At 37.0% G+C, this 13,793-nt stretch overlaps 3 protein-coding genes across 5 annotated transcripts; all 3 read left to right on the top strand.

Moving 5' to 3' along the window:
* Positions 1-2,445: 2,445 nt before the first annotated feature.
* On the top strand, positions 2,446-6,698 carry LOC144439727 (D-inositol 3-phosphate glycosyltransferase-like). 3 transcript variants are annotated; one of them, XM_078128959.1, is made up of 3 exons: positions 2,446-2,593; positions 4,125-4,190; positions 4,602-6,698. In XM_078128959.1, the coding sequence occupies exons 2-3, from the start codon at positions 4,180-4,182 to the stop codon at positions 5,836-5,838; spliced, it is 1,248 nt and encodes a 415-aa protein (XP_077985085.1). In that variant the 5' UTR covers positions 2,446-2,593; positions 4,125-4,179; the 3' UTR covers positions 5,839-6,698. The 3 variants fall into 3 exon arrangements, with proteins under 3 accessions (XP_077985085.1, XP_077985086.1, XP_077985087.1); XM_078128960.1 differs by lacking the exon at positions 2,446-2,593 and adding an exon at positions 2,757-2,879; XM_078128961.1 differs by lacking the exon at positions 2,446-2,593 and adding an exon at positions 3,735-3,881.
* Positions 6,699-11,592: 4,894 nt separating this feature from the next.
* LOC144439968 (uncharacterized) lies at positions 11,593-12,003 on the top strand. The gene has a single exon (XM_078129199.1). The coding sequence runs from the start codon at positions 11,593-11,595 to the stop codon at positions 12,001-12,003; it is 411 nt and encodes a 136-aa protein (XP_077985325.1).
* Positions 12,004-12,883: 880 nt separating this feature from the next.
* On the top strand, positions 12,884-13,294 carry LOC144439967 (uncharacterized). The gene has a single exon (XM_078129198.1). It carries the CDS (start codon positions 12,884-12,886, stop codon positions 13,292-13,294), a length of 411 nt encoding a protein of 136 aa, XP_077985324.1.
* The last annotated feature ends 499 nt before the right edge of the window (positions 13,295-13,793 follow it).

Below are 13,793 nucleotides of genomic sequence, written 5' to 3'. Positions count from 1 at the left end.
AATGTTTAGTGTTCATTAGGTTTACCTAACAGCTATGCTACAATGTTTAGTGTTCATTAGGTTTACCTAACAGCTATGCTACAATGTTTAGTGTTCATTAGGTTTACCTAACAGCTATGCTACAATGTTTAGTGTTCATTAGGTTTACCTAACAGCTATGCTACAATGTTTAGTGTTCATTAGGTTTACCTAACAGCTATGCTACAATGTTTAGTGTTCATTAGGTTTACCTAACAGCTATGCTACAATGTTTAGTGTTCATTAGGTTTACCTAACAGCTATGCTACAATGTTTAGTGTTCATTAGGTTTACCTAACTGTTATGCTACAATGTTTAGTGTTCATTAGGTTTACCTAACTGTTATGCTACAATGTTTAGAGTTCATTAGGTTTACCTCACAGCTATGCTACAATGTTTAGTGTTCATTAGGTTTACCTAACTGTTATGCTACAATGTTTAGTGTTCATTAGGTTTACCTAACTGTTATGCTACAATGTTTAGTGTTCATTAGGTTTACCTAACAGCTATACTACAATGTTTAGTGTTCATTAGGTTTACCTAACTGTTATGCTACAATGTTTAGTGTTCATTAGGTTTACCTAACTGTTATGCTACAATGTTTAGAGTTCATTAGGTTTACCTAACAGCTATGCTACAATGTTTAGTGTTCATTGGGTTTACCTAACTGTTATACTACAATGTTTAGTGTTCATTAGGTTTACCTAACAGCTATGCTACAATGTTTAGTGTTCATTAGGTTTACCTAACTGTTATGCTACAATGTTTAGTGTTCATTAGGTTTACCTAACTGTTATGCTACAATGTTTAGTGTTCATTAGGTTTACCTAACAGCTATGCTACAATGTTTAGTGTTCATTAGGTTTACTAACAGCTATGCTACAATGTTTAGTGTTCATTAGGTTTACCTAACTGTTATGCTACAATGTTTAGTGTTCATTAGGTTTACCTAACTGTTATGCTACAATGTTTAGTGTTCATTAGGTTTACCTAACAGCTATGCTACAATGTTTAGTGTTCATTAGGTTTACGTAACAGCTATGCTACAATGTTTAGTGTTCATTAGGTTTACCTACCTGTGCTGCAATGTTTAGTGTTCATTAGGTTTACCTAACAGCTATGCTACAATGTTTAGTGTTCATTAGGTTTACCTACCTGTGCTGCAATGTTTAGTGTTCATTAGGTTTACCTACCTGTGCTGCAATGTTCACTGTTACTAATAAAATTGAACATGTATCAATAAAATGAATATGTAAAATTCTTCTTTTGAAATAAAATTAACACTGGAAAACATTCAGATGTGGTCCATGTCTTTTCAAAGTAGCAGAGATACCATACTCAACCTCTTGTGTAGAGGAGAAAACAATGTCAACCTCTGTCATGTAATTAGAACTATGTAGAGGAGAAGACAATGTCAACCTCTGTCATGTAATTAGAACTATGTTGCTGAACTGCATTTTATTATAGAAGTTCCTTGTATACAGAATGACAACGTATTGAATTTGTATTTTACTGTGCAGCCCATAAAATCAATGCCTCCATATACCAGAACACATTGAATTAGTCTTGGTTACCCAGACTCTCGTCTCTGGGGGCGCTGCCACGAGACCTCAACAAACGAGGTTTCGTGGCAGCGCCCGACCCAGAGACGAGAGTCTGGGTAACCGAGACAAACATTGAATATGCACACAAAGAATATTAACCAATCGAGAGATACTTAGTGAAAGAATACATGACAACTCATGTGACTGACAGTGAACGTGTATAACCTAGTGTGTCTCAGTACTGATTATTTATTGAGCACTACAAGCAAGTCTCCCCTCCACTGTCTATGGTCAAACTAACGTATATGAATATAGACAAAATATGTGAGAAACGTAAGAGGCACTACCATACATAGCTGTCGAGGCAAGTCAAACTAACATGGAAATAGACAAAATATTTGAGAAACGTACGAGGCACTACCTTATATAGCTGTCGAGGCAAGTCAAACTAAACTTGGATATATAGACAAAATATTTGAGAAACGTACAAGGCACTACTAGTATATATAGCTTTTGAGGTAAGACAAGCTAACACGGATATATGGACAACAAAATAAATGAGAAAAGTAGGAGACATACAAGTACCAACAGTCTCCAGCTGGAGAAAAAGAATGTTCTAAGTACAATTAATTGACAGTAGTTGCCAATTTGAGCGAAAAGAAACTGCCATTTTGCTTTACTAAGGTCATGGTCATGTTTGCTAAGTAAAATTCTTGGTGTTTTTTTATGTTTGGCAATTTGTCATTGCCATTAATTTTACAAAAATGCATACAGTGTATTGAATCATCGCAATGAATGACTAGTGAGTGATTGGGGATGACGTCACAGGGTGTGGTGACGTGGACAATGTAGAGGAGAAGTCCCTCTTTAGCAATGGTGCATATATTAAGTATTGTGTCAATAGTATGGGTACAATGTTTCAGCGTCAGTGTGTTAATTTGTTAACAACACCTCGTAGCGTCCACTCTGCACACCAAGGTCATTTCTATAACTTCCAGTCTGGGGTTTTACTTATCAACGTCAAGTGAAAGGTGAGAATCTATTTTAAGCTGACAAATATCCTTGAAGATACCAGATAGCACAGCTGATCCATGAGTGGATGTACGTATGTGTATGTATGTAAATCTGTTAGCAGGGTTAACGATTGTAATAACAGTTAAATTTCCCCATTGAGATCACAGGCTATATATAGACACTGCATTATACTTATAGCTCAGACCACTGACGAATTTTTAGTGGTCTGAGATCATAGCAGTGCTGTCGGGAGGTGTATGTACGTGTAATATCCTTCTAGTACGGACAAAAACTACCATACAAGTGAGTGAGCATTCTATTACATTTGTATACCTTTCACTATAGACGGTCTCCACTGTCTATGCTTTCACCAGGTCATATAAAAGACCGAATATTGATACTACTAGTACTACAAGTTGAAATCGTATAGTCCTGTGACGTATGACGTGTACGGATAGGAGAACAGCGAATTGCTACCGTTCACGAATTTGCAGACAAGGAAGACATTTTCTTACTTGTCGGTGTATTCTTTGGAGTAATTATACTGCCAGTATAATTACTCCAAGATGTATTCAAGTAACAATGACTGTTACATGTACTTCCGAACCTGTGCCATTGACATGACATATACCCACTACTTACAACTCATGATATACGTATGTAATAATGTATGAAGTATCGTAAAACGAATATCATCACAAAACAGCGTACTTTAATATCTATAGTACACATACATACACAATCCATTACCACCATAACCTCGCTTACCAATATTGTTATGCTAATAACAACACCCTTTTCACAACCTTGACAAGTTGGATGGATCTAAACATTATATTGCATGCCACTTATCCTAGACTTGAAATATACAGGTTAGAAGGAAGCTGTGAAATTAGAATGGTGGAAAGTAAAGTTAGCGATGAAATTAGCACTTTGTCGACAACATAGAATACAATCACATAAATCCCAAAACCATGTCACCAAACATGTGAGCAGAAACTCATTCAGGGACCATTCTAGATATAATGTAGGCCACACGTTCGTGGTAGGTTTCACTACGGATGTGACGTATGTGTACTTTAGGTTTCACTACGGATGTGACGTATGTGTAGTTTAGGTTTCACTACGGATGTGACGTATGTGTAGTTTGAACCTCAGACCACTATATAGTGGTCTGAGTTTGAACATTATCAATAACTTGTGTACTATTCTCGCTTTGCCTTTTTGTTCTGAGATGATACACATTTTATAATTCCCGGAAGATATTTGCCAAGGAACTAAATAATCGCCAGACCTTCTGTTGTAGTAATCATCTGCCATATTTATTTTGTTAGCTTTATTTTTATAGTGCCTAATTATGAACATAATTACAAAATTCACCATAAATACTATACAAAACAACACAAATAACTATCAATACTGTTGTCAGCTCCGGAGATGTGAAGACTACAAATAATGCATTTAGTCTTATTGGTGAAATATAAATGTCCGTTGATCCAAAATCAGTTATTTATATCAGTATATAACATGTACCACATTTAATTACAGAAAAAAAGTTTAGTATGAACTAAACGCGACGGCCACATTGCCAGAAGTTGATATCATGTCTGAGAGGTAAGAGAATATTTGCTTTGATTGAAGGGGGTGAATTTGACAGGGATTATCTAGCCTTAGATAAGTCTCCCTAAAATGCCTTACTTCTGTTTGACTAAGTCATCATATTGATTTTGTTTTCTTAAATTTGGCTGGGAATGTAAACGTCATGGTCATACTAAAGGTAACATATACTATAGAAGTAGACACTTGAATAAAGTCTCATGTCTTACGGTTCAAGAGCTGTTACAAACACTGTTGATATTTACACCAAATATGTTGTTTTTTTTACTTATTATTCTGGTGTTAATTTGTGACATTTTATAAACAATAATAGGACCTGTACTATGTCAAATTGATGAAATCTGTGTAAATATGTTATGAGATTCTGGACATATTTGCCAACATTCTTGTCATATTGGTTTCTTAAAGGAGGAGTGTTCTTATCATAAACGATGAGTGGGGAACTTCAAAGGGTGGCATATCCACTGTTCATCGACAAGTAGCTGGCTTGGCTACAGACGCAGGCTTGCAAGTATATACACCTGTACTATGTGCCACTCAAGCAGACAAGGATGATGCTAAACAAAAGAACATCACACTCATCGAACCACGAGTTAAAGATGGTCTCAGTGACACGTACAAGAAACCAAGATTAGACTGGCTGCTTTGCCATGAAACATTTTACCCTGGTCTGAAAGAACGCATTCCATACCCCCATATTATTATTGGACATGCACCTGTCACTACTGATGCTGCGATAGACATGAAAGACAGACTCTTCCCGGAGTCCAAACTTTTCCTGTTTAACCATGTGATCTCTGAAGACATCGAGCTTCACAAACCAAGCTGGTCACCGGAACGTGTGGACGAAAGAGAAAAACATGCATTGAACGCAGCCAAGAAAGCCGACGTCATTTTTTCAGTAGGCCCACGTATGTTTGACCATTTCAGCAACAAATTCCGCGCATTGCCCGCAGACGATGATGCTGAGCACGAGCAATTCATTCCGATACCGGATGATAGTTTCTTCAAAACAGAAATTAGAAAATCAGAAGTTGTGAAGAGAAAACAAGTTATTACATTTGGTCGCATATCTGGAGTAGAGAAACTGAAGGGCTATGACGTAGTTGCAGCAGCAATGAGTAAGGTAGCTGATGCCTTTGAAGCTATGAGTGTCCCGGTGCCGACCTGGGTGGTGAGAGGGGTCCCGGAAGGCGAGGGGGTTAAAACTAGGGAGATTCTCGATAAATATGTGACGTCTAAACATCTCCAGTATAATCTTTACCCGTATGGCACACAAGACGAAATCAGACAAGACCTGCAACAAAGTCATCTTTGTATTATGGCATCCAAAACAGAGCCTTTTGGTCTGGTTGGATTTGAAGCCATGGCAACTGGTATCCCAGTTCTGGTAACCAAGAACGCTGGCTTGGCAGACTTTATACAGGAGCAGTTTCCTACACTTGCGGAGAGTGTCATCGTCAATGTCGGTGTTAATGATGTCCACAGAGATTACGACATCAAGGAATGGGACAAATCAATCAGACGTGTACTTAATCACTATCCGGCTGCTTTGAAGCGAGCTAAACAACTGAAGGAAAGTTTAAAAGACTGTGAAGCTGTTACCACATCTGAGGAAACATTCAAACGTTATCTGTGCAAGTAAAAGACTGCATGTCCACAACAAATTATCTATTTCCACACTTACATGATTGTGTGGTTTGTGTGAAGAACACAGAGTTGTACTGTGATCTATCAACTTAGAAGATAACCTTGGTAGTACATAAGTAAATGTGCGTGACAAGAACAAAAATAAAATATCAGGACATGCAGTACAGTATTAGCGATGAATGGACAATCTACCTATTTCACATCATTCTCATTGACGAAGAAAAAGTCCATACTCGTATGACCTAGAATCTCAACATCGAAACTTTCTATGATTTGTCAACACCCCACTTAATGTACACATGTATACGTACGCTGCCATATTGGATATGCTGCTGAGTTTTGTAAAGGATGGATAGATTCAAGTGTATGGAATTATCAACATTTTAAATGTCTTTTGGTCAAGTTAGAGGCGACCTCTGTAGATAAACAGATGCCAAATCGGTCGATTGTTAGTATTTAATCACAGGACATGATAATTCTTTACATACTAACATTTCTGGCATTCCCAGGTTTCCTTCGTAGGACGGAAAATGAAAGGGACATTGTCATAATTGAGTTCAAACTTACTCCGTCTGAAAGTGTCTCTGATGATGATAGGTTCAAACTGATCATCATAAGTAGCATCAACATTAAGGTCTTCATCGTCATCTTGGTCGTTGTTGTACATCATCACTGCTATCGTACGTCTGCATGGTGATGGAAGAAAACGAAATATGGAAACCTTTTCAACTGAAAATTTGAATATTGACATTCTTAAAGACAAATAGGCCTCGAACTGTATCATGATTTTAAAACAGAACGATCATTTTTCTAACAATTTTAGTCATTGTGGGTATGTGGGTACTTAATCAAAATATAACATTTGGAATTGATATTTTACTAAATAAAACATTCACTTACAAATTCTTTATGATCTGTAGTGTGTCTCAATTTATCTGTGTAGCCATGTGTAAGGTTCCCTAAGCTTGTGTTTGTACCCATGTGTAAGGCTCCCTAAGCTTGTGTTTGTACCCATGTGTAAGGCTCCCTAAGCTTGTGTTTGTGCCTTTGTTCACTCGTCTGATATTTGGTATGAAATCTGCACTTTTAGAGATGAATCCTAGTTTGAAGGATAGAGATATATTGTGAACTGACTTGAATTAGTGATGAATTCACTTACAGGAAACATTATGGTATTGTTTCAAAGTGTCATATATATAGTGTATAGGCAGAAATGTGTGCACTCAGTTCAACCATCAATGTACATTGCATGTAACATGTGTGTTTGACATTACATGGCAGACACTTCAACCATCAATGTACATTGCATGTAACATGTGTGATTGACATTACATGACAGTCACTCACTTTAACCATCAATGTACATTGCATGTATCATGTGTGGTTGACATATTACATCACTCACTTCAACCATCAATGTACATTGCATTTAACATGTGTGATTAACATTACATTACATCACTCACTTCAACCATCAATGTACATTGCATGTAACATGTGTGATTGACATTACATGGCAGACACTTCAACCATCAATGTACATTGCATTTAACATGTGTGATTGACATTACATGGCAGACACTCACTTCAACCATCAATGTACATTGCATGTAACATGTGTGATTGACATTACATGGCAGACACTCACTTCAACCATCAATGTACATTGCATGTAATATGTGTGATTGACATTACATGACAGTCACTCACTTCAACCATCAATGTACATTGCATGTAACATGTGTGATTGACATTACATGACTGTCACTCACTTCAACCATCAATGTACATTGTATGTAACACGTGTGATTGACATTACATGACATCAGTCACTCACTTCAACCATCAACGTACATTGCATGTAACATGTGTGATTGACATTACATGACAGTCACTCACTTCAACCATCAATGTACATTGTATGTAACACGTGTGATTGACATTACATGACATCAGTCACTCACTTCAACCATCAATGTACATTGCATATAACATGTGTGATTGACATTACATGACAGTCACTCACTTCAACCATCAATGTACATTGCATGTATCATGTGTGGTTGACATTACATCACTCACTTCAACCATCAATGTACATTGCATTTAACATGTGTGATTAACATTACATTACATCACTCACTTCAACCATCAATGTACATTGCATGTAACATGTGTGATTGACATTACATGGCAGACACTCACTTCAACCATCAATGTACATTGCATGTAACATGTGTGATTGACATTACATGGCAGACACTCACTTCAACCATCAATGTACATTGCATGTAATATGTGTGATTGACATTACATGACAGTCACTCACTTCAACCATCAATGTACGTTGCATGTAACATGTGTGATTGACATTACATGACTGTCACTCACTTCAACCATCAATGTACATTGTATGTAACACATGTGATTGACATTACATGACAGTCACTCACTTCAACCATCAATGTACATTGCATGTAACATGTGTGATTGACATTACATGACAGTCACTCACTTCAACCATCAATGTACATTGCATGTATCATGTGTGGTTGACATTACATCACTCACTTCAACCATCAATGTACATTGCATTTAACATGTGTGATTAACATTACATTACATCACTCACTTCAACCATCAATGTACATTGCATGTAACATGTGTGATTGACATTACATGATAGTCACTCACTTCAACCATCAATGTACATTGCATGTAACATGTGTGATTGACATTACATCACTCACTTCAACCTTCAATGTACATTGCATGTAACATGTGTGATTGACATTACAGTCACTCACTTTAACCATCAATGTACATTGCATGTATCATGTGTGGTTGACATTACATCACTCACTTCAACCATCAATGTACATTGCATTTAACATGTGTGATTAACATTACATTACATCACTCACTTCAACCATCAATGTACATTGCATGTAACATGTGTGATTGACATTACATGGCAGACACTTCAACCATCAATGTACATTGCATTTAACATGTGTGATTGACATTACATGGCAGACACTCACTTCAACCATCAATGTACATTGCATGTAACATGTGTGATTGACATTACATGGCAGACACTCACTTCAACCATCAATGTACATTGCATGTAATATGTGTGATTGACATTACATGACAGTCACTCACTTCAACCATCAATGTACATTGCATGTAACATGTGTGATTGACATTACATGACTGTCACTCACTTCAACCATCAATGTACATTGTATGTAACACGTGTGATTGACATTACATGACATCAGTCACTCACTTCAACCATTAATGTACATTGCATGTAACATGTGTGATTGACATTACATGACAGTCACTCACTTCAACCATCAATGTACATTGTATGTAACACGTGTGATTGACATTACATGACATCAGTCACTCACTTCAACCATCAATGTACATTGCATGTAACATGTGTGATTGACATTACATGACAGTCACTCACTTCAACCATCAATGTACATTGCATGTATCATGTGTGGTTGACATTACATCACTCACTTCAACCATCAATGTACATTGCATTTAACATGTGTGATTAACATTACATTACATCACTCACTTCAACCATCAATGTACATTGCATGTAACATGTGTGATTGACATTACATGACAGACACTTCAACCATCAATGTACATTGCATGTAACATGTGTGATTGACATTACATGGCAGACACTTCAACCATCAATGTACATTGCATTTAACATGTGTGATTAACATTACATTACATCACTCACTTCAACCATCAATGTACATTGCATGTAACATGTGTGATTGACATTACATGGCAGACACTCACTTCAACCATCAATGTACATTGCATGTAACATGTGTGATTGACATTACATGGCAGACACTCACTTCAACCATCAATGTACATTGCATGTAATATGTGTGATTGACATTACATGACAGTCACTCACTTCAACCATCAATGTACGTTGCATGTAACATGTGTGATTGACATTACATGACTGTCACTCACTTCAACCATCAATGTACATTGTATGTAACACATGTGATTGACATTACATGACAGTCACTCACTTCAACCATCAATGTACATTGCATGTAACATGTGTGATTGACATTACATGACAGTCACTCACTTCAACCATCAATGTACATTGCATGTATCATGTGTGGTTGACATTACATCACTCACTTCAACCATCAATGTACATTGCATTTAACATGTGTGATTAACATTACATTACATCACTCACTTCAACCATCAATGTACATTGCATGTAACATGTGTGATTTACATTACATGATAGTCACTCACTTCAACCATCAATGTACATTGCATGTAACATGTGTGATTGACATTACATCACTCACTTCAACCTTCAATGTACATTGCATGTAACATGTGTGATTGACATTACAGTCACTCACTTCAACCATCAATGTACATAGCATGTAACATGTGTGATTGACATTACAGTCACTTACTTCAACCATCAATGTACATTGCATGTAACATGTGTGATTGACATAACAGTCACTCACTTCAACCATCAATGTACATTGCATGTAACATGTGTGATTGACATTACAGTCACTCACTTCAACCATCAATGTACAAAATGTACGTTGCATGTAACATGTGTGATTAACATTTCATGACAGTCACTCACTTCAACCATCAATGTACATTGCATGTAACATGTGTGATTGACATTACATGACAGTCACTCACTTCAACCATCAATGTACATTGTATGTAACATGTGCGATTGACATTACATGACAGTCACTTACTTCAACCATCAATGTACATTGCATGTAACATGTGTGATTAACATTTCATGACAGTCACTCACGTCAACCACCAATGTACATTGCATGTAACATGTGTGATTGACATTACATGGCAGACACTCACTTCAACCATCAATGTACATTGCATGTAACATGTGTGATTGGCATTACATGACAGTCACTCACTTCAACCATCAATATACATTGCATGTAACACATGTGATTGACATTACATGACAGTCACTCACTTCAACCATCAATGTACATTGCATGTAACATGTGTGATTGACATTACATGACAGTCACTCACTTCAACCATCAATGTACATTGCATGTAACATGTGTGATTGACATTACATGGCAGACACTTCAACCATCAATGTACATATTGCATGTAACATGTGTGATTGACATTGCATGGCAGACACTCACTTCAACCATTAATGTACATTGCATGTAACATCATTGTGTGATTAACATTACATGACAGTCACTCACTTCAACCATCAATGCACATTGCATGTAACATGTGTGATTGGCATTACATGACAGTAACTCACTTCAACAATCAATGTACATTGCATGTAACATGTGTGATTGACATTACATGACAGTCACTCACTTCAACCATCAATGTACATTGCATGTAACATGTGTGATTAACATTACATGACAGTCACTCACTTCAACCATCAATGCACATTGCATGTAACATGTGTGATTGGCATTACATGACAGTAACTCACTTCAACAATCAATGTACATTGCATGTAACATGTGTGATTAACATTACATGACAGTAACTCACTTCAACCATCAATGTACATTGCATGTAACATGTGTGATTGACATTACATGGCAGTCACCCACTTCAACCATCAATGTACATTGCATGTAACGTGTGATTAACATTACATGACAGTCACTCACTTCAACCATCAATGTATCTGAAAAAGGACATCGAACTCTTAGAAAAGGTGCAAAGGAGGGCTACCAAGCTGATACCTGAACTTCGACATCTCACTTACGTTGAAAGGCTAGAAGCACTCAGTTTAACAACATTAGAACAAAGACGGTTGCGAGGAGATTTGATACAAGTCTTTCGTTTTCTGAAAGGATTTGACAAAATTGATCAAAGCGTTTTATTCACCTACCATCCAACAAGCAGGACAAGACGACACTCACTCAAGATTTTTAAACCAACTGTCAGACTGAATATCCGGAAATACTTCTTTTCTCAACGTGTTGTACTCCACTGGAACAATTTACCAGAAGATGTTATTGGAGCAGAAACTGTTAAAGACTTTAAAATTGTCTTGGACCAGTACTGGAACACTACAGGGATTATATAGGCCTTTAAGGCTTTTCTCCCTTACTTGCCATGGATGGATGTTACCATGGCAATCATATTAAATCATATTAAATCAATGTACATTGCATGTAACATGTGTGATTGACATTACATGGCAGTCACTCACTCCAACCATCAATGTACATTGTATGTAACATGTGTGATTAACATTTCATGACAGTCACTCACTTCAACCATCAATGTACTAGTACATTGCATGTAACATGTGTGATTGACATTACATGACAGTCACTCACTTCAACCATCAATGTACATTGTATGTAACATGTGCGATTGACATTACATGACAGTCACTTACTTCAACCATCAATGTACATTGCATGTAACATGTGTGATTAACATTTCATGCAGTCACTCACGTCAACCACCAATGTACATTGCATGTAACATGTGTGATTGACATTACATGGCAGACACTCACTTCAACCATCAATGTACATTGCATGTAACATGTGTGATTGGCATTACATGACAGTCACTCACTTCAACCATCAATATACATTGCATGTAACATGTGTGATTGACACTGCATGACAGTCACTCACTTCAACCATCAATGTACATTGCATGTAACATGTGTGATTGGCATTACATGACAGTAACTCACTTCAACAATCAATGTACATTGCATGTAACATGTGTGATTGACATTACATGACAGTCACTCACTTCAACCATCAATGTACATTGCATGTAACATGTGTGATTAACATTACATGGCAGACACTTCAACCATCAATGTACATTGCATGTAACATGTGTGATTGACATTACATGGCAGTCACTCACTTAAACCATCAATGTACATTGCATGTAACGTGTGATTAACATTACATGACAGTCACTCACTTCAACCATCAATGTATCTGAAAAAGGACATCGAACTCTTAGAAAAGGTGCAAAGGAGGGCTACCAAGCTGATACCTGAACTTCGACATCTCACTTACGTTGAAAGGCTAGAAGCACTCAGTTTAACAACATTAGAACAAAGACGGTTGCGAGGAGATTTGATACAAGTCTTTCGTTTTCTGAAAGGATTTGACAAAATTGATCAAAGCGTTTTATTCACCTACCATCCAACAAGCAGGACAAGACGACACTCACTCAAGATTTTTAAACCAACTGTCAGACTGAATATCCGGAAATACTTCTTTTCTCAACGTGTTGTACTCCACTGGAACAATTTACCAGAAGATGTTATTGGAGCAGAAACTGTTAAAGACTTTAAAATTGTCTTGGACCAGTACTGGAACACTACAGGGATTATATAGGCCTTTAAGGCTTTTCTCCCTTACTTGCCATGGATGGATGTTACCATGGCAATCATATTAAATCATATTAAATCAATGTACATTGCATGTAACACATTGTGTGATTGACATTACATGGCAGTCACTCACTCCAACCATCAATGTACATTGTATGTAACATGTGTGATTGACATTACATGACAGTCACTCACTTCAACCATCAATGTACACTGCATGTAACATGTGTGATTGACATTACATGACAGACACTTCAACCATCAATGGACATTGCATGTAACATGTGTGATTGGCATTACATAACAGTTACTCACTTCAACCATCATTGTACATTGCATGTAACATGTGTGATTGACATTACACGACAGTCACTCACGTCAACCATCAATGTACATTGCATGTAACATGTGTGATTGACATTACACGACAGTCACTCACTTCAAACATCAATGTACATTGCATGTAACATGTGTGATTGACATATCATGACAGTCACTTATCG

This window comes from Glandiceps talaboti, chromosome 9 (genome assembly GCF_964340395.1).
Source record: "Glandiceps talaboti chromosome 9, keGlaTala1.1, whole genome shotgun sequence".
Lineage (NCBI taxonomy): Eukaryota > Metazoa > Hemichordata > Enteropneusta > Spengelidae > Glandiceps > Glandiceps talaboti.
The sequence above is the reverse complement of the archived record's forward strand: the minus strand, read 5'-3'. Positions and strand labels throughout refer to the sequence as shown.